The sequence below is a fragment of the Mytilus galloprovincialis genome, chromosome 2 (genome assembly GCF_965363235.1).
Source record: "Mytilus galloprovincialis chromosome 2, xbMytGall1.hap1.1, whole genome shotgun sequence".
In the NCBI taxonomy this organism is placed as follows: Eukaryota; Metazoa; Mollusca; class Bivalvia; order Mytilida; family Mytilidae; genus Mytilus; species Mytilus galloprovincialis.
In genome coordinates, this window is record NC_134839.1 from 68,295,051 (window position 1) to 68,321,664 (window position 26,614).

Below are 26,614 nucleotides of genomic sequence, written 5' to 3' on the forward strand. Positions count from 1 at the left end.
AAACGCGAAAAAGGACTAAAAAAATCATGAAAACTAGACAAAACGTTAAAGATGAATACATAAAAAAAATTTGTACACACAATGCATCTAAATGGAAATCTAGCTATTGACAGCATTTATTTTATGAGTTTTATGAATGGTGAATACTAAAATGTATATATATATATCTGCATTTCAGTCTGCAAAAGTGATGCAGACACAAAAGAAACAAAATTTTGTTGTGTTCAGTTCATGTCTGCAGTGGCAGCACCTTTCTGGTGCTGGCGCAAAAGAATATCACAAAAAAGCAAGGCACTGGTTTTGTAACGCTCGTCAAGCAGTTTGAAGTTGTTGGGTGTTACTTTTTGTTTCAAAACTAATATAATATTTTTATAAAAAGTTTTAATCAGAATGTAGATTTTTTTTATGGGTTTGTATGCTTTTCTTTTAAGAAAAATATTTTAGTCTTCCTATGAAAGAAAAAAAATACTAGTATCAATTTCAGTAAAAATGGAAAACAACACGTTTTATAATTTATTGCGTCCGAAGAAGCGCTTTTCTGGATTTACCTTCATCAGCAACGCAGTCAAAGCCAAACATTTGAAATCCGAAGATGTATATAAGTACCGAAAATCGTTGAAGAGCTTTATGTCAAAAATACCTAAAATAAATAGCCAAATTCATCTAAAGCCAACTTTGCCTGAGGGAGTTGAAGCCTAAGTTTCATAATAATTTCAAAATTTATAAACAGACAATTTTAGTAAAGTTTATGTTATGATGCTTTATTTTAGACTTCCCATTAAAGAAATAAGTACTAGCATCAATTTTGATATTTATGCTTTTCTTTTTAAAATATTAAAAAAATACACATTTTTAGAGACTACTTAGTCTAAAAGTAAAGAATATCAATTGAAATGTTTTTGTAATGAAGACATTTTGGTATAAAGATTCTTTATTAAAGTGTATGTTTCTATTTTTTTCTATTCTTGATTTCTATACTTCTATTAAAATCTTTATTAAGACCGGCAAAACAGCAAAACTTTATGTAAAATATAAATCACTATTTTGCCGCAGCCGGTAAAATAGCCCAGCCAAAAAAGTAGTGGTGTAAAAAATTAACGCCAATATTGTAGACCGTAAAATATCTGTTTTTGACGTTTTTACCGGCTACTGACTTCTGAACTCAATAGATTACATACTGCTGTACATGTTTTATAGTTATCAGTATCAGTAAGAAACAAACACGAGAATTTCTTAACATTTCTAAATAATCGATTAGCGAGGGGGGATAGGAGGGGTCCTGATCCCGAAATCCTGGGCTTGAAAAAACTAAATCCCGAAATCCCGGGCTTAAAAACACAAAATCCCGAGGTCCCGAAATTCGCAAAAAAGAATTCCCGGATCCCGAAAGGGTCAATCCCGAAATCGCGAGCTTAAAAACACCCGATCCCGGAGTCCCGATAAAGGTCCTATCCCCCCTCATTAGCAAAAGTCAATTTCTGATTCCGGATTTTTATCCGAATAAATTAAACTTTTACACACGGTACCTCCATCCGGGTTCCAAAACACGGCGATGAAGAAAGGTATTTTTGCAAAAAAAAGCATTGAGGATATTTAACCATTCAAAGCTCCTATTTGATATTCCACTGACCCTTTTAATAGTCTCAACATAGCATTAACGAAAAATTATACGCATATTGAACCTTGATCTGTTAATGGATGATAAACGATCAATTACCCTTTTGACAAGTTTTGTGACAAAAAAGTGTACAATGTCAATGTTTATAATCTTGTGCCGGTTTAGCCACAGGGGCGCGTATCATAGATGTTTTGGGGCGGAAATATATATGCCTGCCAGTCGACTGGTATACGTTATACATATTGTTTTGTTGATAGCGTACACTATTATACATTCACATTGTGTTGATAGCGTACACTATTATACATTCACATTGTGTTGATAGCGTACACTATTTACACAATGTATAACGCATACCAGTCGACTGCCATATATTTGGTAGGCTTTATACATTGTTGATTGTGTACGCTATTACTGGTATTAGTATTGACACAATGTATAATGCATACAAGTCGACTGGCATATATTTCTGCCCCAAAACATCTGATACGCGCCCCTGTGGTTTAGGTTATCAAAAGAATTTTAAGGCTTAACTTAAATAGAATACACCTTATCGCTAATCCTGGCTGATCCGGCCGCTTGAACTTTTGGCGCATACAACAATCACTTTTCCATTGTGGCGTCAGATATTTTGTTTTATGACGTCAAAATATTACGGGAACCTGTGTGATATCCAGCAATGGCGGACAAATAGCGATAAGGTGTATTATAATAAGTAATTGCAATTTGTGTAACAAAAGTTAAATTAACTCTTTTTTTAAAAATTATTTATGATGGACATTTTTCCCTGTTTAACGTTCTTGCAAAAGGTGTAAAAATAAAAACAAAAGATAGAAGAAGATGTGTTATCAGTGCCAATGAGACAACTCGCTATCTAAATAACAATTTCTATAAATAAACCATTACAGGTCAAAGTATGGTCTTCAACATGAAGGCTTGGAGTCTTGGCTCACATTAAACAGCAAGCTATAAAGGGCCCCAAAAATTACTGGTGTAAAATCATTCAAACGAGAAAAAGAATCCAGCTAATCTAAATAAAAAACAAAAAACACATATATATTATTATGAATCACATCAGCAAACGAGAACACAACAGGTTCTTGACTTAGGACAGGTGCAAAAACAATAGTGTAACATCACAACATATACAGAAAGACACACTACAAGATACCAATTAAAATGGCTAAATCCAAGCAAAAGACATAAATACAAGTGAACATACACTGAATGAATAAATTTGATCTACATGTATGACACAATGTGATTACAAAATATAAAAATGTAAGGTTAAATCTTTGAGGTGCACCCTCTCTGGTAACAATTGTGTTTAACATGTTTAATGGAACTTAATCAAAACACATATTAACACTACTGAACAAACACTGAGCGAATACATTTGATTTAAAAAAACCTGATGATACAATCAATAAAATAAGGGCACATGAAGAAATAAAGGCAACAGTAGTATACAGCTATGAGATGTTAAACAATAAAAAAAAAACACCAACCTGGCAATTACCTTGAACCAAAAGCCGCCATATACAATAATATACACCATGTACACAGGTAAATGAAATTAATTTTTGAATGTTCGTTTTTATAAATATATATATATACAGATATACATGATATATGTATATATTGATTAACAAAATTGTACTTTTATCCTTACCTGTCATAATAAGCCCCTACCTATGGAAGTCTCCTGTTCTGAGCTTATTTTGAATAATTAATTAGTAAACTTTTCATTTACAATACCTTCAGGCATTAATTGTAGTCATTGTAGAGCAGAAGAATATAATGAGTTTTCGCCTGAATTATTTGGGTATCTTGATCCCTCTGAAAACATCTTATTTTCCAATGGACGACTCATATAAACAATCAGTCATTGAGATATTTTTAAACCAAAACTTATGCCATTAAGTCAGAAATACTAAGGAAATAAAAACAAAGCCAAGTGTAGGGTGAGTGCATTTACAATCTTCATTGTTAAAAAAATCCTTGCATGAACTGTAAAAAGTTTATTATGATATCTATTGCAAGGCAGAATTTCTGCCAAATCCAGTATAGATGCATGTACCATTACTTTTCAGTGGCAGTCCAAGTTTTCTTCTTTTGAACCAGTAAAAAACATGTGCAGTAATAAAATTGATAATTCATTCTATTCTGAATATGAATGAAATATTTACCACAGGATGTTAAACAAGAACCAAACATACAATCAATCAATGGGGATATTGAAAAATAGAAACAAATACATGAAACCATGTCATTATTTGATATAAATATTTGAAGTGTTGTGAGAACAATAGATATTTGAATAATGCATAAAAAGATTGACAGAAATTAAAATTGATATTAGAAAGTAGTAAAACAGACCACATCAACAGCCACATAGGAGAATACATGTATATATAGAATTATAAATAAAGATACCAACAATCAGCAAATACCGAATGACCAGACTGGCCTGACTTGGAACAGGCACTAAAAGTGTTTGGGTGAAAACCAGTTTTACATGCACACAAATCTATTTTTAATACATGTATATAGATGATACATGTATAAATTGTATCATCAAAGTAAAACATAATAAAAAGCTTCAGTTTAGCTTCTAACAGAATGATCATGACCAATTACTTAATATAAAAGAGGACACATGCTATTTACAAGAGTAAAATAAAATCATCTGTTACAGAAAGCTACTTAGCTAGCTAATACACACAGATTTAGATTATGTCAGATATTTACAATCACTTTTTGAAAATTAGTTAGATGTCATATGAGATGATATGACATTATACCATTGTCAGAATAAAAAATGATATTTATATTAAAACAGAATCTTACTTTGAACTATTGGTGATACAAATGAAATTTGATTTTGCAGTTAATATGTTTTATGTCAATAAACAATTCAACTGAAATGCAGAAACATGACAATTAATGACACAATGTCAAAATGTAAGTTAAAGCGACCGATAAATTGAAATGACCTGATGCTACTGTTTAATTTGTGCTATCATGTTCAATTTTCTCTTGTCAGGTTGTCAGCAAACAGAATAAGAAGGAAAACTAATTGGCAATTTACTGCCACCTAGTGGATCAAATCCAGAAGTAAGGAGCAGGTAACTGCACCAAACAGGTGTGCTACAAGCCTTTCAGTGTGTATGTTTGGAAAGTGTATGAACATGGCAAGGCAAAGGGCTACCTATGGTGCAGTAACTTCTCAGTTGTTTCACGTCTTGTTAGAATACTGCGATCAATGAATTGCATTCTGGCATGACGTGTGGATGTGTTGTTTAAAAAAATAACCAATTTAGCAATGAACAAAATTGGCAAAACTCAGATGTTTTTTAAAATACCTCTAAATTACAGAGGCAAAATTTAATCATTAAGAAATAATTCTTTGTTAACTTTTAAGAAAAACATATTTATAATTGAAAAAATCTCAGGGTTTTGTTCAGTAACAACTTTGAGTTGAACCAAACCCTAGATTTTCTGCTTCTCAGTTATAAGGCAAAATGCAGAGACTGGAAATATATTTCTGATTTCACACAAATAAATATTGTATGTACATGTATTTGCTAAATATGGTTATATTACATCTCATTTGATATTTATAAGATTTTAATTTAATTACATGTTACACAAGTATTCGATTCAACTATTAAGTAATAAAAAAAAACCAAGTGTCTTGGTGAAAAAAGAAAAGTAATTCAGATTTACAATCAAGTTTTCAACAATTATACACATTTATTTAGTACTTGTATGCTATATATTCAGAAATTATTGTGAGGTTATTATTATTGCAAAAAATGCAACATTGTTATAATTGCAATGATTTGAAGTAGCATTTTGATTTTTTTTTAATGAATTAAACAGGATTTTTTCTCAATATCGCAAAAATAAAAATCGCTTTTTATTCAAAAATGACAAAATAACAATAATAAATACACACAATAATTTCTGAATTTCCAGTATTCATGATAAAAAAGGAGTAATAGTGCTTCATGCAAATGTTTTGCCAAATGAACAAACAAAATGTGGATGTATATGGGTAAATACAAGTAACTCATTTGCACTTACATTGGTTTTAGGACCTTGTCTGCATATTGTACAATAGAATGATATTTCAGAGGAAGAGATACATTGTAGCTTGTACAATAAGGAATCATTGAATTGTATTTAACATTTCATCCACTTAGTTGGGTTGAATATAACTTAAAATCTCTGTGGTTTAAAAAAGAATATCTTCTTGTTTTCTTTTGTATTTACAGTAGTGATCTACAACACTAAATACAAAAGAAAATATTCTAAACATGATATTTATAAAATACAATATATCACCTATGATATGATAATTCTAAATTTACAGTTCAACGCTTATTTCACAATTTTCTGCATCTGTTGTGTTATTTCTTTATATTGCATTTAATTGAAAAGATTGCACTTTTTCTTTTCAAAGTTTGGTAAAAAAAAATGTATATAATTCATTTAATAAGTCTTCATGAACAAGTTTTTGATTAATAATCTGTATATCCAGCTTCAATAAAATGTCATTAACTAGATAGACAAGACTTGTATAATATTATAATATGCATGAGAAAAAACAAATCCATTGCTCTGTTTTATGTCAAATCTGAAAACCCTTATGTTGATGACGAGTTGTCTCATTGGCAATCACACTATATTGTCTTAAAGGTAAATGATACAGACTAGCTGTACTACATTTTGTGTACATGTACATGTAGCTGAATAATAACATCACAAGATTGACTCTAATTTTCGATTTTTTTTCTGATGATGAAATGACTCAAACATAGAAGATAATTATAGAAACAATCTTTTTTATGGCACTGTAATTTTAAACTTTCATTTTGATTTCTATTTTTGCATTTTCTTTTACATGCATGTGTACAAAATGTATATGGCTTGTTCATACACCTCTGATTGAGGTTTATACTATTAACACGATAGTATAACACAAGAAAATCACAATATAAAGAGAAATATTTGAATATGAATTATTATATATTTTGTCTAGCCATTATGCATTTAAAAGAATATTGATTAATACATACCAGTATATGCACTGACTCAAATTGTTCTTCGAGGTTTTATTCCAGATTTTAAAACTTAAAATTTTATTGCCCAAACTATTTTATTTTATGTAGCATGTTAAGAATTGTGTAAACAAATTCCAAATTTATTTAAGGAATGACTGTAATATTTTTTTCAGTCTATGAAAAAATAACAAAAAATTGGTGATCACTGAATAACGTGCGTAGCGGGTTATTTAACAGTGTGCACCACATTTTTTATGTTATTTTGAATAGACAGAATAAATATTACAGTCATTTCTTATAATTTATTTCTAAATTCTATTTTAAACCGTAGAAAACCATGAAAAACCGTTAATGACGTCACGGTCACATGACTAAATTATGTCTATGGGCTGATAACAAAATAACGTCAGCCAATCAGAAAACGTGTTACATCCAAAATAAAATTATATATATATAACATTTAGGTACTATGAATTTGTACCATAAAAATTTATCTAAAAATTGTTGTGGATAATTTTTCTTCCTTTTCTTCACATAGGTACAGCAACTGGTTGGTTATTAGAGTCACAGTGTGACGTTCGTCTCTCTCGGATCCTTTCAGGCATAGGTAATGCACTACATGAACAAAATTGAAATATGAATAGACTGTTGTAGAATTTTTTGGGCTTAAAGTTTGATATGCCTAAATACCATGATGCATCAAAGACTCTTTTTAGCTCACCTAACCCATTGGTCAAGTGAGTTACTGATTTGTTCAATAATCATGGTGGTCTTGCATGTTCACCTTGAGTGCTGGAGATTGTAGGTTTGAACCCCTGTCAGATCAAACCAAAGATTTAAAAATATGTATATGCAACTTCTCAGTTAAGCACACAGCATTAAGTATTAAGAGCAAAGACTTGTTGGATCTGCATCCAAATATTGTTATGGGAAAGGTAACATGACTTGTTGTAGACAGAAGTATGTTAAAAATGCTGCTCTGTGTGTTGGTCAAGTACAAAACTGGGTGATATTCTTGCCCTTAATGTGCATTTGATTTGCTGCTGGATGTCTATCATCCATCCATCATCATCTCTTAAATTGGGACCAAACTTTACCACAATCATCCTTGGGGTATTTAGTTAAATAAAGTTTGTCTGATGATTCAGCCTGCAAAAAAATCTGGCAGACATATATATGCATGGTTAAGACTAGAATAAAGACATCTTTACAGAGGTAAATTGCAAGTTTTTCTTTTATCTTGAAAAATGCTGTAGACAGTGAAAACTTTTAGATCTACTAATTATGCTAATTGACAATTTACATCAAAACTGTTAGCAAAGTTATTTCAGGAGTTATAGCCTTTTTTCCCTTCATTTTTGCCTATTATCTGGATAGAAAGTAAAAAATCTTATAGAATTGTCCTCAATTGTGGTTATTGTTGAAGATGAACATAGGCAATGGTGAGTGACACTGACTCTTTTAGGGTCTCTATTTCCCCCCATCTTTTTACACTTTTTTAGGTAAAGGGTTATTGGGTTGGGAATGGCCTTCCAGCTATACCGAGGATTCAAAGAAGATGGGACTATGTGTGTTAGAATAAAAAGGTAATGGTGGAAAATTTTGGGATAATATTTGTTTTAATAGTTATTATTTCTTGCTCAAAGAAGAATTTATCTTAACCTTAAATTGGGAAACTTAGAAAACACAGATTTTCTTTCAATGAAGTGTCAGAACAATATCTTTTAACAGAACTGTTTTAAACTTTCAGTCTGTATTTAATGTTGTCAATCTGGAGTTAAAATTTAGGTAACATATAACTATTAGCCCTGGGTTGTAATTTAGATTGTTCACCAATTAATAATAGTTGCTGTGGTATAGTGCAGAAATTCACCCTTAAATTAAATGTGAATTTATTAAATCAAAATTAATTATGAGATAACATAGAATAACCTGATATTGTCATATCTTGATAGGCTGGGTGTGCTGTTTAGGTGTTGGTACCAGTGCCAAATTATTTTGCCATGAACATTTAGTCATGGTTCAATGACTTTGAAATTTTGCATATTTTGCATGATGAAGAATTGCTATTTGAAATTTAACATGTGCATTTTTTCAAAACCACATACAGGCTAAACGTATCTCCGTGTCAGCAGAATTTTATTTTATTTCTTATGTTATGATTGTTATAATTTAGCTCATTCTGGGTGCTTTGATTGGCACATACAACTTTAGTTTTTTTTGTTCTGTTTTATTTTTAAAGTTATTTAAATTGTTACAAATTAACTATTAATATTATTAAATAGTCTAACATGCACTAATGTCTTAGAAGATAAGAAAACTGGATTCTTATTTTGCTAGCAGCACAGTAAAAGCTACTTCTTAATGTGTAAAGCTCTAAATTTCAGACAGTATAATAGATGATTAATCCATATCTTGTTAATTTGACTCGCATGTTACTCTTGAAATCATTTGACTAAATCTTGTAAGTTCTGCATGAATCAAAATATCTCTGCATTGAAATACAGGAATTACATAAATTTATTCTGGAGATGATATTAGGGGACTAAATAAATCATCTGAAAGTACAATGAACCCCTAAATTTTGATCCTCAAACCAAAATGTTACACACCTCTTATCAATACATGATACAAGGATTAATGTCTTCAACACACTATAATTACACCTCATACACATTACATTTAAGTTTCTTGCATTTTGATTGGTTGATAGCTAGTTTATATAAGATTTTTGTTATAAAAATTGAGATGAATATTGTTCATTTCCCACCACTACAGGGGTATATGTTTAATATAACAATATAAATTGGTATTCAGTGTAATAAAACAGATTTATACATCACGTAAAGAAGGTGTATTTTCAACATAGTCATGATAGTTAGTATGCATAAAAGTTGTGAAAGGGTTCTTGCCTGTCTGGTGGCAATCAGTGTGTAGTTGCAGGAAGTTTACAAGTTACACCAACCATAATTTGTATATAGTATAAACATGAAAATAATTATTACATGATTAACAATTTGCATAATGTATTTTTCAGTTTGGAAGTTGAAGAAAATAAAATGGATGAAGATGACATGATGGGAGGTGGTCAGTGGAGGAAAAGACCTTTCCAGGATGATGATATGTATGGTATGGGAGGATATCCATCTGATCCATCATATAGAGGAATGGAACCTCCATCTTCTAACTACCGGAAACAAGATCCATATCAAAATTACAATCAGTCTTATACTGGTGGATATAACGAACAAGGAGGAGGTGTAGCTCAGGAATCTGAGATGGGAGGTAACAGTTGGAGTTCTTTCTTTGATGAAGCTGGTTCATTTAACCCTGATGGAAGCCTACCTAAACAGATACCACCAAAACCTATTAAGCAGCAAAGTCAAGGGTATGGTGGACAGAGTATGTATTCTCAAGGTTATGACTTTTCACAGGATGTTCCCATAGAGAAGGATTATAACCAGTGGAGTCGTGGAGGTGGCGGTGGTGCCAAAAGAAGTAAACCCAACAGGGGTGGTGGTAGAGGTGGACGAGGAGGTGGAGGTGGGCAGTCTACTAAGCCATGGGGACAAGGACCATCACCATGGAGTTCGGGTGGTTCTTCATGGGATGGACCTTCATCATGGGAGGAGACTTCTAGCTGGCAGGATATGGGATATAGTAGTTATCCACCAAAGAGTGAAAATCAAAGAGGAGGAGGTTTTAAGAGAGGTGGAAGAGGAGGTAGTGACCGTGGAAGAGGAGGTGGTGACCGTGGTAGAGGAGGTGGTGATCGCGGTAGAGGTCAAAGTCGTGGAGGAGGAAGAGGTAGAGGTAGTTTTGATCGAGGTCAAAGTCGAGGACAAAGAGGTGGCAGAGGAAGAGGAAATCAAGGTAAATCAACTGCTAATTGACTTACATGATAATTAAAAAAGAAAATAGCAAGTGAAGTGAGAGACAGTCCAATAGGGGGTATGGATTAAAAAAAACCCAGGACACAGAAAACCAGCCTGAGCAAAACACAAACCCCAATAAAATAGTCGAGGTATACTCCTCTGCTCATCACAGTATAAAGTTTTATGTGGTTGTTCTTTTCCTTGTTTACTTCATAAAGAAAAGTACATATTGAAACTCCAAGCTGGTATTTTAGGAAAGTTACTTTGTTACATTATCAAAATGCAACAGATCTGATGATTGTGAAACAAAAAAGACGAGTTATTATTGCTTCTTCAGTAAATTGAAAGGACTATTGAAATGCCAATCCACATGTTTGATCTGTTATATACAATTTTAATTTATAGGAATTCAGCAAAATAAACCAGGAATGCCACCAAACCAGATTGGAGGTTTTGCGAAAAAACGAGGTGGGATGAAACAAACCTCTGTACCTCCAGTACACAGTATGGCTAATGTAGCAAGATTAGATGTCTCCCAGATGTCAACAGCTGAAAAGATTCGTAGATTCTGTTTGTTCTTGCAAACTGATGTCTCAAAGGTCAATGCCATCCAAACAATAGAAAATGGAATTACTGGAAGCAAATTGGGTTTAAAGACAGAATACAAGGTACTCACATAATGTATGATTTGATGCATATAGATATAGGAAGATGTATTATGAGTGCCAATGAGACAACTCTCCATCCAAATAACAATTTATAAAACTAAACCATTATAGGTCAAGGTACGCCCTTCAACACGGAGCCTTTGCTGACACCGAACAAGCTATAAAGGGCCCCAAAGATTATGTTCGCTATACAGGGTATTATGTTCATTGTTTGTTAAAAACAAACATGATATTATTTGAAATATTTATAGATGGAATAAAATAAAAAGTGACTTCTTAATACAATTGATGTCGGACATCTTTCCAAAATTGCTTGCTGGGAAATTATTGTTTTAATACATTTGTTAGTATGATTTTTTTGTGCTTTTCTTAAATTATTATCATTTTTGCACAAATAAAACACATTACTGTTGTAATTTTTATGGTTTTGTTTTAGTGTGAAGAGCTTATGAAAGTTGCCAACAAATGGATGTATACAGGATGTCTGCATCTGTCTGGAGTATTTCTAGCTAGGTCTGTTGGTGGCAACAAGAAGGAGGTCAAACATGACACATATTCTAAAGGTTTAGATATACTAAAATTAAAGACAGTTGCTGAAATATATTCTGGTATAGACCCTGGTCCTGATGCCATCAGGTGAGATTGACTATGTAACAAATCAAAAATACAAACATTCACAAAGTAAAAAACAAAAAGATAATTCATTTTAATACAATATTTATGTATGATTAATTTTGGACTTGTAAAGGTAAAGTTATATGATTGATATAAAAGCTTTTTTAGATATGGTACTATAGGGTTATTGCATGAATATTGGGGAATATTGTCCCGAGTAGAATTCTATATTGCACGAGCTTGCGAGTGCAATATATGTTCTACGAGGGACAATATTCCCCAATATTCATGCAATAACCCTTTCATTGTATAGCAATATAATATTTGACAGTAAAAATTGGTTTAAACTAAGATTTAAACGTTGATGATGTCATGAATTTTGAAGATTTATTGCACTAGTGCAATATTAGAATTTATTGCACGCTAACTCTTGGTTACGTTCTGTGGGAAATATTATATTGCATTACAATAATATTTATTATTTATTTAAAAAGTACATGCATTCATATTATTTCAATGCTTCAGTTCCATTAAAATGACTATGTTGAAGAAAAAAGATCATTGAACATAGACTACTGTTGAAAAAATAAATTATTGTGCACATGCATGATTAAAAACCACTTTCAGCTATTAATATTGTTGCTGCCTTTTTTGAAGCATGACATGAATACACAATCGTCTTTATCCCCGGTAATTTCAAAGCTAAACAACCTAAAAAAGGAATCAGTTGAAAACACTAATAGATCATTGGATTTAGCAATGACTCAAATTATTCTATGTAAGATTACAAAATTTACAAATGAGAAGCATAAAGATATAAACTTTTACATTATGTACAGCTTGCATTGTTTTACATTTAAGTGTGTTACATTCACACAAAAGGAACATATATTATGCCTAAATCTTCTGCTTCTTTTTCTGCCTGATAATGGCCACAATCAACGAGCTGATTATTATGCCATGACGTAGGTGTGCATACAAACCATCTCCGAACCCCCAATTTAATAATATAGTTCAGCTTTGTCAGCGAGGCTTTAAAAGCCTCGACTGACAGTGCTGATGCTACCCCAGGAGGGAGAGCGTTCCAATCCCTGATCGTTCTCGGGGAAAAATGAGTATTTCCTGTAATCACTTCTGCATGCTTGAATTTGGAAACTTTTGTCGTGCATGTTCCTTGACAGTCGTGTTGGTTGCATAAGACGACCTTCCTTAGTTACAGCCACTTTGTTGTATTCTATTTTATAGAGCATAGTTAGTCTAAGTCTTTTCGCCTTTTTTCTAGAGATGGCCATTCCAGGTGCTCAATCATTTTGCTGAGGCCAAAAAAAAATATATGTCTGTTTCCTGCTTCCAAGGCAAATAAATCAGGGTCGGTAGGTCGGGATTTTTTTTTTTTTTTTTTTTTTTTTTTTTTTTTTTATTTTTGCACTCCCTGTCAGATTTGCAGTCGGTTACATGTCATGTTTGGTTAGGGTCCTGTACCCCAAAATGATTTAATCCCTTTAAAGAAGCTTTAATTGAATAATCCTCCCAGTGCAGACATTTTTTAAACCTTAATTGTAGCACATTTATGCTGGGAGCAGCCATTTTGATTGTAAAATACGGATCTGGATCGGACCGGAAACGATTTTTTTCCGGATTTGAATAAAAAGATCTAGGGTCGGGGGGTTTGAGTCAGGGTCGGTCGGGAAACAGGAAACAGACATATATTTTTTTTTGGCCTGACTCTTGAGTGATTATGGTGTTTGTTGGACATCTTAAAAGCAATAAGTGTATTTTTTTCCTTACCTGTAAATATAAGCAAGGAAGTGTTTAGTATGGAATTATTTGCATGTTTAATACTTCAAGTTTTGAATTTTTTTTTAATTCATTTTGTAGAAATGAATTAAGCAGTTCATTAGATAAGGATATGGACATCAGTAAGCAAGCATCTAATGCTTTACAGAAACAAGAACTGATAGCAACAACTTTAGCTACAAAAGAAGAAGGGTTTGTAAAACTGGTCCATTACCTCAAAACCTATGAAAAATTACCTGAATCAAAAATTGGAGCCATTGAACAAGCTGTTACTGCTTCTAAATGTGGAATGGATCATAAATATGAGGATAGACAGGCTAGACTGCCAACAGGCAAGATGATTTTCAGGGGAACATTGACCATTGAAGGTATTGTCATTGCACACTCAACTGGTCCAAAAAGGAAAGAAACAAAGGCAGCAACATATGCTATGGCTTATGAAAGTTTTAGTGATAAACCAATCCATGAAATATTGAGAGGTATTCCTGATGAAGAAGACTTTATTAATAGTGAGAAAGCTCTCTTCAGTTCTCCTGATGTCAAGAAAAATATGACCTTAGAAGAAAAATTAACAGCCCTAATGGGAATTGTCAAGGACACTCAGTTTCAAGAGAACAATATAAACACTATTGATTGTAGTGCCCTCCATTTGGGACTTACTCCAACTTGTATCTACAGGAAAAGTGTGGAGGATGGGTCAACAGGTAATCTTATCTGTGAACTATACTTGGATAATGTACTTATTGGTACAGGAGAGTCAGAAAGGAGGAAAGAATCACAGATGGAGGCTTACAACAGTGCATACGATACACTCTCTACATCCACCAGTGATTATATTCTGAGAGAACACAAACGTCTTAAGCCTGAAGATACTAATGATCCAAACATTGTGGATGTTTGGGTGAAAGGAGAAGGAAAGCATAACATTGACTCTAACATGGCTGGTTTGAAAAGGTACAGACATAATCCAGATGATGCAAAGAAGACTGTGGAGACATTTGTCATTTTAGAACATGATGACTGGGCCATGGATAGGAAAAGGCAGGCATTCTGTATACTAAATTACAGTGCTACCTTAAATGGCATGCTACTTCAGTGGAATATTGAAGCAGATGGAAGTCTCTTTAAGTAAGATTAAGATTATAGTAATTAGGTACCAGTAACCTACATATGATTAATGTTTATAGATGTTCACGATAATAGTCAAATTGGTTGTTGGGTCAAGAATAGTTTAGGCCATTTGCATAACTATATACTACATGTACTAGTCTAGCATAATTTGTTTTACTGTAAAGTCATTGTAAGTAGGTACCTATTTTGTGTAAGCAAAGTACCACCAGGGAATTATTATTTTTTAAATATTCAATTCTATTATATGTTAAAAACCTAAAAACATATTTGATTTTTTTTTTCAATTTTCACGGTCAAAATCATAAAATTGGTTGCTTGGACAGATTGCAATATTGAAGCACACAGTACTACTTTCAATGTGAGTTATAGGTGAGAGACATTCCATGTTTTCCTTCCAGATGTGAGATCAAATTACAAGGACAACACATTGGAGAAGCCTATGGACCAAGTAAGGGTACTGTAAGGAACTTGGCAGCTGCCGATGCTTTGTTTAGATTGTATGAAACACAAAGTGTGGTCAAGGTTAGTCTTAGTCATGTTCAAAGCAATTTAATTATTAGGGAAGATATCAGCAATACACATACTATCACTGTATGGAATATCTTTCAAAAATTAACCATTTGGTGACCAAAGTGTTCAGACCAGACTGAGAGAGATGCAGACTAAATGACAAAACATTAAAATTACTAATTACAAATGCAATGCTTAAACTATGCTTACATGAATATTTTACACATGCATTATATATACATGTATAATATTGTTAAAAAACATTATGATGAAATGTAATGTGTAATTTAATTAATTACTTTAGTAAAGTAATTGTAATTTAATTAATTACATTTCAGAAACTGTGTAATTAGTGTAATTGAGCATTTTTGCCATGTAAGGTGTAATTTAAATAATTACATTCCAATGTAATTGACACCAAGTCTGATAATTTATTTTTGGTCACTTCTAAACTAAGGATTTTCTTATCCCAGGCATAGATTACCTTAGCCGTTTTTGGCACAACTTTTTGGACTTTTGGATCCTCAATGCTCTTCAACTTTATACTTGTTTGGCTTTATAAATATTTTGATTTGAGCGTCACTATCTCACTGATGAGTCTTATGTAGACGAAACGCGCGTCTGGCGTACTAAATTATAATCCTGGTACCTTTGATAACTATCAACATTTTACCAATGACAGGTTATTGAACAATTATTGCATAAAGGGTCATATTTCAGCACTGCATGTTATTTAAAATGATTCTTTTTTTCAGTAAGCTTACCAGTCTTTGTAAGCAGTATAAACAGTGATCAGATTTTTTAATATGAACATAGATATCTGTTATGTTGCAGATTTTTATTTTCAATATGTTCCAGTATAGTATAATCAGCAGAAAAGGTTTTTTTTTATGTGTCTAATACTTTTTCTTTTGCACAATTGCATTAAATTCAAGGTTAATAATAAAAAATCTTTACATTCCTGCATCTTAATTTACTTTTGAACATGCATGTTATATTTTATGTGAATCTATGTGTGATAATGTATGTATTGTGTCTATTTCTTCTTGGTTTGTCATCTACAGATTTTGAGAAGAGACGATAGTAAACTATGGATTGCCTATGAGAATATAGCATCAAAGGCTGATGCTGTCATGCAGGCCAGTGGTGAGGAAGAGGTCAAACCTGAGGAACCTCCAAAGGAGGTGAAGGAAGGGGAACCAATACCTTTAGCTCCTCCCAACAAATGGGTGATGAAAATTGTTGAGGAAATTCTGAACACATTCAATAATAATTTCACACTTGATGAGCTCATATTTGGTCCTGGTATGTAAACTTTGTTTTACTTACATGCACTGATTATATTATTCTTTATTTTATCCATCCACCAGTGAAGGTTGCAACAATTTGTTAGAAATCAAATAAAAAAATAACAATAATTACTTTTAGTAAGAAGATATCTATTAACAAAATAACTTTTATAAAACTTTCTCCTTCATTATGCAGTAGACCTCACAATACAATATATAGTTTAATAGTTGGTCTGCTTTCTTAAATATATGATATGTGTTCAATAAAATCAAAAAATTGAAGCTTCTAAAAAAGTACAAACATGTAGACAACAATATTAAATGCTAATAGAGATAAACTTAGCAGGAAATAATAAATTTCAGTTAGACTCTGTAAGTTGTAACACCACCGACTGGCATTAAAGGGAGATGATGAGGTGAAAAACATAAAAAAAAAAGTTTCTCAGAAAATATACACCATAACAGTTCACTTAAAAAAAAAGAAGAAAGAGCATACATCTCAACTCTTTCAGTTGTAGGATTAACATGAAGCTTTTATATCATTATAAAAAAATTTGCGGTCGTATATTGGTATGACATTGGCGTTGTCGTCGTCAGAAGACACATTGGTTTTCACACTTTAACTTTAGTTTAAGTAAATAGAAATCTATGAAATTTAAACACAAGGTTTATGACCACAAAAGGGAAGTTTGGGATTGATTTTTGGAATTTTGGTGCCAACAGTTTAGGAATTAGGGGCCAAAAAAGGGCCCAAATAAGCATTTTTCTTGGTTTTCGCACAATAACTTTAGTATAAGTAAATAGAAATCTATGAAATTTAAACACAAGGTTTATGACCACAAAAGGAAGGTTGGGATTGATTTTGGGAGTTTTGGTCCCCACAGTTTAGGAATTAGGGGACCAAAGGGTAAAAAATTAAACTTTGTTTGATTTCATCAAAAATTGAAAAATTGGGGTTCTTTGATATGCCGAATCTAACTGTGTATGTAAATTCTTAATTTTTGATCCCGTTTTCAAATTGGACTACATTAAGGTCCAAAGGGTTCAAAATTAAACTTACTTTGATTTTAACAAAAATTGAATTCTTGGGGTTCTTTGATATGCTGAATCTAAACATGTACTTAGATTTTTGATTATGGGCCCAGTTTTCAAGTTGGTCCAAATCGGGGTCCAAAATTAAACTTTGTTTGATTTCAACAAAAATTGAATAAATGGGGTTCTTTGATATGCTGAATCTAATTATGTATTAAGATTTTTGCTTATGGGGCCAGTTTTTAAGTTGGTCCAAATCGGCGTCTAAAATTAAACTTTGTTTGATTTTAACAAAAATTTGATATATGGGGTTCTTTGATATGCTGAATCTAAACATGTATTAAGATTTTTGCTTATGGAGCCAGTTTTCAAGTTGGTCCAAATCGTGGTCCAAAATTAAACTTTGTTTGATATCAACAAAAATTGAATCGTTGGGGTTCTTTGATATGCTGAATCTAAACATGTATTTCGATTTTTGATTATAGGCCAGGTTATCAAATTGGTCCACATTGAGGTCTAAAGGGTCCAAAATTGAACTTTATTTGAGTTCATTAAAAATTGAATTCTTGGGGTTCTTTGATATGCTGAATCTAACCATGTATTTAGATTTTGGATATTGGACCATAATAGGTAAATTTCCAATTTAAACATTTTAAGTTTTTAAGTTTAAGTTCTTAGACCAAATTCATTCTTTGTCAGAAACCTATGTTGTGTCAACTATTTAATCACAATCCAAAATCAGAGCTGTATCAAGCTTGAATGTTGTGTCCATACTTGCCCCAACTGTTTAGGGTTCAAACTTTGCAGTCGTATAAAGCTGTGCCCTGTAGAGCATCTGGTTAGGTTGGGAGGGATATACATTGAATGTTACATGCTTCACTATATTAAATAATTAAGTGCTGTTTATGATTGCAGGTATGCCTGTTCCTGAAAAGAAAGCAGTCACAGACCTAGCTAAACTTCTGGATTTGAAAGTGAGCACTCGTCAGAGAGATGGGCAAGGGTATATAGTCATTCATAAAAGCAGGACACCACAAGAAATGGTCAAATGTTTGTCACAACATCAAGGAACAAGCGGAAGATATTCCTTAATTCCAGCAGCCAACCTTCCAAAGCACTCTGACATAGAAGAGGAAATTCGTAGAACTACTCCAAATGCCACTGTCGCTAATCCTAAGCCCATAATTCAGACAAAGAAACGTGTGTCTCATATCAAAGGTCAACAAGCTCAGAGTATAATGATGAAATTAGCTGGTGTGGCTGAAGCTTCTATGGAAACATTACAGTTTAAACAAGAACCATCATTTGATCAGCCAAAGATAAATTGGCTCTAGTCAGATTTTAGTTCATCTTTTTATTTCATTTCAAAAACAATATGGATGTTTCATTAACAAGTGTAATTTATCAGTTTGTTTTTATTCAAACCAATGTCAACTGTTACAAAATCAGTTGTCAATTATCATTAGCATATGAAATTTAAGACCACTTTTGGGATATTTTTTTTTAAATCTCAAGTTTTAGGGACATGTATATTGCTTTTATAATTCACAGAAAATACTTCTGTTTCTGTTTTAAAAGTTGGATTTTTTTTACAACTTGGTGGGTTCTTTCAGACTAAAGAATAAACAAGTAGTAATTGTATTTAGTTTGACATTTATATCTGATTTGAAGCAACATTCCACTTCTAATGCTATTTTATTACATAATTGTCTTACTTAGATATGTTTAATAACTTATACAAAACTAGCATATATAGAAACTAGAAAGTGGTAATTCCAATCGCTAGTATAGGAATATGAAAAAGGAAGGGAAAATTATCTGTACAGCACACTGTTGAGGGCCCTATAATAACATTAACGGTACAAATTTTTCTGCACCAAATACGCATTTCGACAAAACATGTCTCTTCAGTGATGCTCGTGGCCAAAATATGTAAAATCCAAAGCTTATATAAAAGATGTAGAGCTACAATCCAAAAGTTCCGAAAAGTATAGCCAAATCCGTGGAAGGAATCAGAGCTTTGTATGAGGGAGATACATTCCTTAATTTATAATAATTTTTAACATTTTGTAACAACAAATTTAATAACACAAAAAATCTGTATTTTCATGCCAGTACCGAAGTACTGGCTACTGATTGTACCTGATTGTAGAGCTCCCTTGTTACAACTGTAGAAACTGCTTTAAAAAAAATATTTCTAGATTACTATTCATTCTTTAAAAAACAGAAGTAATATTTTCCCCCTCATCAAAACACTTCCTGACTACTTTTAAATAATGTATGTATAAGGGTAAACTAATTTTATAGTGTAAAGAATGGAAAACATACATGTATTTGCCGTTTTTCACATACATGTATTTGCAGTTTTTCATTTGAAACTGGATTTTTTTACATAATTGGTTTTAAGCTGCAGCCAACATATTATCATGTATCATGTCATGTCATTTAAAGGAAAAGAAATGTATAAATCACATTAATGAAATAAAAAATACTTACCTGTAGACTTCACTCTGATATGTCTTACATAGTTTGAACTGTTTTCATTTCACCTGTGATGAAATCACAAAAGCAAGACGTCAGTGTGCAGTTTCTGGTGTTGGTAAGGTTTGTAGTAATATCAGTTTAAGAGGAAACACCAATGGCAAGTCAATGATATTTTGTATTAATATGTTATTGCCTCTCATTTAAATAAAGGTTATCTTCCCTCTATGTCGTGGTCAATTGACTGAAATTGTAAGTTAATGATATCTATAAATATGCTGTTGAATAATTGTTTGAAACTCATTTTCAAGGAGGTAATTATCACCCCCTCAGTCATTATCCATTGATTTTTTATACGACCGCAAAATTTGAAAAATTTTTCGTCGTATATTGCTATCACGTTGGCGTCGGCGTCGGCGTCGTCGTCGTCCGGCGTCCGAATACTTTTAGTTTTCGCACTCTAACTTTAGTAAAAGTGAATGGAAATCTATGAAATTTTAACACAAGGTTTATGACCACAAAAGGAAGGTTGGTATTGATTTTGGGAGTTTTGGTCCCAACATTTTAGGAATTAGGGGCCAAAAAGGGCCCAAATAAGCATTTTCTTGGTTTTCGCACTATAAATTTAGTTTAAGTTAATAGAAATCTATGAAATTTTGACACAAGGTTTATGACCACAAAAGAACGGTTGGGATTGATTTTGGGAGTTTAGGTTTCAACAGTTTAGGAATTAGGGGCCAAAAAAGGGCCCAAATAAGCATTATTCTTGGTTTTCGCACAATAACTTTAGTTTAAGTAAATAGAAATCAATGAAATTTAAACACAATGTTAATGACTACAAAAGGAAGGTTGGTATTGATTTTGGGAGTTTAGGTCCCAACAGTTTAGGAATTAGGGGCCAAAAAGGGACCCAAATAAGCATTTTTCTTGGTTTTCGCACCATAACGTTAGTATAAGTAAATAGAAATCTATGAAATTTAAACACAAGGTTTATGACCATAAAAGGAAGGTTGGTATTGATTTTGGGAGTTTTGGTCCCAACAGAATAAGGGGCCCAAAGGGTCCAAAATTAAACTTTGTTTGATTTCATCAAAATTGAATTCTTGGGGTTCTTTGATATGCCGAATCTAACTGTCATGACTGTGTATGTAGATTCTTAACTTTTGGTCCCGTTTTCAAATTGGTCTACATTAAGGTCCAAAGGGTCCAAAATTAAACTTAGTTTGATTTTGACAAAAAATGAATCAGTTAGGTTCTTTGATATGCTAAATCTAAAAATGTACTTAGATTCTTGATTATTGGCCCAGTTTTCAAGTTGGTCCAAATCGGGGTCCAAAATTAAACTTTGTTTGATTTCATCAAAAATTGAATAAATGGGGTTCTTTGATATACCAAATCTAACTGTGTATGTAGATTCTTCATTTTTGGTCCTGTTTTCAAATTGGTCTACACTAAAGTCCAAAGGGTCCAAAATTAAACTTAGTCTGATTTCAACAAAAATTGAAATCTTGGGGTTCTTTGATATGCTGAATCCAAAAATGTACTTAGATTTTTTATTATGGGCCCAGTTTTCAAGTTGGTCCAAATCAGGATCTAAAATTATTATATTAAGTGTTGTGCAATAGCAAGTCTTTTCAATTGCACAGTATTGCGCAATGGCAAGAAATATCTAATTGCACAATATTGTGAAATAGCAAATTTTTTTTTAATTAGAGTTATCTTTCTTTGTCCAGAATAGTAAGCAAGAAATATCTAATTGCAAAATATTGTGCAATAGCAAGATTTTTTTTTAATTGGAGTTATCTTTCTTTGTCCAGAATCAACTTAAATCTTTGTTATATACAATATACAATGTATATTCACTTTTTACTACCAACTGATAAATTATAATAAATAACATTCAGTGATAACAAGCAGTTTTTTTTACATCTTAATATTTTATGATGTATTTAAATGAGTAGTTATTGTTGCAAACTCCATTAGAAATTTTAATTGAGATTAGTTTTGGAATAAGGGAAAGGGGGATGTGATTAAAAAAATTGGGTTCAATTTTTCTCATTTGAAATTTCATAAATAAAAAAGAAAATTTCTTCAAACATTTTTATGCCCCACCTATGATAGTAGAGGGGCATTATGTTTTCTGGTCTGTGCGTCCGTCCGTCCGTCCGTCTGTCCGTTCGTTCGTCCGTCCGTTCGTCCGTCCGTCTGTCCCGCTTCAGGTTAAAGTTTTTGGTCAAGGTAGTTTTTGATGAAGTTTAAGTCCAATCGACTTCAAACTTAGTACACATGTCCCCTATGATATGATCTTTCTAATTTTAATGCCAAATTAGAGTTTTTACCCCAATTTCACGGTCCACTGAACATGGAAAATGATAGTGCGAGTGGGGCATTCGTGTACTGAGGACACATTCTTGTTTTGAGAGGATTAATATTCAACAGCATAGTGAATTGCTCTAAGAGAAAACAAAAATTTTAAGTTCATTAGAACACATTCATTCTGTGTCAGAAACCTATGCTGTGTCAACTATTTAATCACAATCCAAATTTAGAGCTGAATCCAGCTTGAATGTTGTGTCCATACTTGCCCCAACCGTTCAGGGTTCAACCTCTGCGGTCGTATAAAGCTACGCCCTGCGGAGCATCTGGTTAAACTTTTATATAGTTCACATGTGAAAGTATTTTTGTACATTTCAGACTTAATACAGGAGTAAGTGTTATAGAAAATTGATCTATTTCGTTCCAAAGCTGGCCCTTTTTTCATCAAATGCTGTATTGGTATTCAGTATCTACATACTGGTGTAGATAGAGTATTTGTTGTAGATCTTGATGCTGTTACTTCATTGGATTTTTTCACCTCGGAAATCATACAAAGAATATATAATTATCATAAGGAAATAATTATGGGCAATTACTTTAAAGTAAATAAACAATCAATCCTAATTTAAAACAAAACATTTTTTGGTCGTATATTATTGGTATCACGTTGGTGTCCTTGTCGTCGTCGTCCGAAGACATTTGGTTTTCGCACTCTAACTTTAATAAAAGTAAATAGAAATCTATGAAATTTAAACACAAGGTTTATGACCATAAAAGGAAGGTTAGGATTGATTTTGGGTGTTTAGGTCCCAACAGTTTAGGAATTAGGGGCCAAAAAACGGCCCAAATAAGCATTTTTCTTGGTTTTCGCACAACAACTTTAGTATAAGTTAATAGAAATCTATGAAATTTAAATACAAGGTTTATGACCACAAAAGGAAGGTTTGGATTGATTTTGGGAGTTTTGGTCCCAACGAATTAGGGGCCAAAAGGATCCAAAATTAAACTTTGTTTGATTTCATCAAAAAATGAATTATTGGGGTTCTTTGATATGCCAAATCTAACCGTGTATTCCGATTCTTAATTTTTGGTCCTGTTTTCAAATTGGTCTACATTAAGGTCCAAAGGGTCCAAAATTAAACTTCGCTTTATTTTAACAAAAATTGAATTCTTGGGGTTCTTTGATTTGCTGAATCTAAACATGTACTTAGATTTTTGATTATTGGCCCAGTTTTCAAGTTGGTCCAAATCAGGGTCCAAAATTATTATATGTATTGTGCAATAGCAAGAAATTTTCAATTGCACAGTATTCCGCAATAGCAAGAAATCTTCAATTGCACAGTATTGTGCAATAGCAAGAAATTTTCGATGCACAGTATTGTGCAATAGCAAGACATCTTCAATTGCACAGTATTGTGCAATAACAAGAAATATCTAATTGCACAGTATTGTGCAATAGCAAGAAATTTTCAATGCACAGTATTGCACAATAGCAAGACATCTTCAATTGCACAGTATTGTGCAATAGCAAGAAATTTTCAATTGCACAGTTTTGCGCAATAGCAAGAAATATTCAATTGCACATTATTGTTCCGTTTTCAAATTGGTCTACATTAAGGTCCAAAGGGTCACAAAATAAACTTTGTTTGATTTCAACAAAAATTGAATATATGGGGTTCTTCAATATGCTGAATCTAACCATGTATTTAGATTTTTAATAGTTGGGCCCGGTTATCAAATTGGTCCACATTGAGGTCTAAAGGGTATAAAATTGAACATTATCTGATTTCATCAAAAATTGAATTCTTTGGGTTCTATGATATGCTGAATCTAACCATGTATTTAGATTTTGGATATTGGACGATAATAGGTAAATGTCCAATTTAAAATTTTTAAGTTTTTAAGTTTAAGTTCTTAGACCACATTCATTCTGTGTCAGAAACCTATGTTGTGTCAACTATTTAATCACAATCCAAATTCAGAGCTGTATCAAGCTTAAATGTTGTGTCCATACTTGCCCCAACTGTTCAGGGTATGACCTCTGCGGTCGTATAAAGCTGTGCCCTGCGAAGCATCTATTTTTTTTTTGAAAAACAAATCTGACTGACATGAACCAACAACAACCTCTCAACAAACAGACTTGGGACAGGCACATTACAAATGTGACAAGGTTAAACATATGTCTGAGCAATCAACCTCCCATTACCTGTGACAGTGGTGTCACAGTACAACAGATCAAACTGTAAAAAAGAGAAGCAACCGGCTCAAAAGATTGTTCCTAGGCAGAAAAATAAGTTGTGTTCCTAGGCAGAAAAATACCAACTTATAAACAATAGAAACAAAGCTTTTACTAGTGTAGATGGACCTGCTAACCCTTCAAAAGAACTCGAATTTTCCTTATTGTCAGTACATGTACTTTAATTTGTTTGCTGTAGAATGTTTGAGCGTTTTAGTAAACTAGCAATAAGGCCATATGAGCATTTGCCAACATTTGGTGTCCGTCACAAAACTTGATCTGAGTGTTCCTTCAGATATTTAGTTTAAAAATCATATCCATGAATTTGATCCATTAACAATGTAACCTTTATTTCTTAAAAATGCCATATGATTAAAATGCAGTTTTTGTTTTAAAACCAAACAAACAGGATTCAGCATTATAACGGATCTTAAAAATTTCTCTTGCACTACAATGCAACATTGTCAAACAGCAACCTAAATACTAAATCATACTTTCCTAGAACCTAAGTCAAATTGGCGATTTTTTTTCTTTCCAAAGGGTAAAAACACAGTTTATCGAGAAAGGTTTGGTGAGATAAAGATATAATAATTTCAGTGTGAAACTTTTATAAGGAATTTATTCATGATATAAAATTGCTCCTGCAATTGACGAAAACTTTTAAAAAAGGCTGTGTTTGTATGACCTGCTGTCTAATTATATATATGCCTACCAGCAACACTCTAAAGTAGACCAACAAGGGTTAAGAGTTCAGCTTCATTAGTGGAACCTGAATATTCCCCATGAAAACCTGTAAAATTCTGGCAATTCGTAGTTTTCTGTGAGATCGTGTTCAACAAGACCATGCTGATGTCCATAAAACTTCTGACCTTAACTTTACTGTTGAAACTATTTTCAGTTTATCCATGTAAGTATAGACTCTATTTCATGGAAATACAAGGTCCGCTGAACTATTGTGTAAACTGAGAAATATATACCCCAATTAGGGGATGCTGGAATGTTCCAAAATATATATATATTGAAAGAAATAAAGTAGACGTTTTACAATGTGATGAATCTGTTTAAAAACTTTAAGATTAGCCAACATTTGTTGTCGGTATCTTGTTGTAAATCAATGCAATGCAGGCGAAGCTGTATATTTGTGATTTGCTTTTATTTCGAATTTAATAAGAATACAGATGGTCCACAAACTTTAAATTATTCGGTGAGAGAAGTCAATATGTACAGGTGGTGGTGATATAACGACGTGCATTTTCTGAAATTGCAACGAATATGGTTGTATGACTATTAGTTTAAACATATTTATTTAATAGTGGATTTGGAAACAAGTTATTGCATAAAATTGAGAATGGAAATGGGGAATGTGTCAAAGAGACAACAACCCGCCCAAATAAAAAACAACAGCAGAGGGTCACCAACAGGTCTTCAATGTAGCGAGAAATTCCCGCACCCGGAGGCGTCCTTCAGCTGGCCCCTAACCAAATATATACTAGTCCAGTGATAATGAACGCCATACTAATTTCCAAATTGTACACAAGAAACTAAAATTAAAATAATACAAGACTAACAAAGGCCAGAGGCTCCTGGCTTGGGACAGGCGCAAAAATGCGGCGGGGTTAAACATGTTTGTGAGATCTCAACCCTCCCCCTATACCTCTAACCAATGTAGTAAAGTAAACGCATAACAATACGCACATTAAAATTCAGTTCAAGAGAAATCCGAGTCTGATGTCAGAAGATGCAACTTATATTAATCACTTTCCACTTTGCTGTCTTGTAGCGGCATTAGTCTACTCTTTTTCTACAAGGGTGTCTTTTACGTACAAGAGATACGGCTCTCTCTTAACACGGGTCAGCCATTTATCGTCCCCTTCCGACGGACTATCATCGTTTCTCAAGACCATACTCGCATGACTATTGTTTCAACTACGTAGATTTTGATAAGGCAGCAACCATTTGATTTTCTATTTTTTTTCG

The 26,614-nt window shown here is 32.7% G+C and overlaps 1 protein-coding gene across 7 annotated transcripts; it reads left to right on the plus strand.

The window, feature by feature from the left end:
- Positions 1–1,507: 1,507 nt before the first annotated feature.
- LOC143064217 (uncharacterized) lies at positions 1,508–20,114 on the plus strand. 7 transcript variants are annotated; one of them, XM_076236871.1, is made up of 11 exons: positions 1,508–1,562; positions 4,665–4,735; positions 7,226–7,294; positions 8,190–8,273; positions 9,725–10,560; positions 10,968–11,230; positions 11,667–11,866; positions 13,724–14,770; positions 15,172–15,295; positions 16,348–16,588; positions 18,520–20,114. In XM_076236871.1, the coding sequence occupies exons 4-11, from the start codon at positions 8,212–8,214 to the stop codon at positions 18,936–18,938; spliced, it is 3,192 nt and encodes a 1,063-aa protein (XP_076092986.1). In that variant the 5' UTR covers positions 1,508–1,562; positions 4,665–4,735; positions 7,226–7,294; positions 8,190–8,211; the 3' UTR covers positions 18,939–20,114. The 7 variants fall into 7 exon arrangements, with proteins under 7 accessions (XP_076092986.1, XP_076092989.1, XP_076092987.1 ...); XM_076236872.1 differs by having other exon boundaries at positions 1,521–1,562; positions 4,665–4,763; XM_076236873.1 differs by having other exon boundaries at positions 1,521–1,562; positions 4,665–4,746.
- Positions 20,115–26,614: the final 6,500 nt, after the last annotated feature.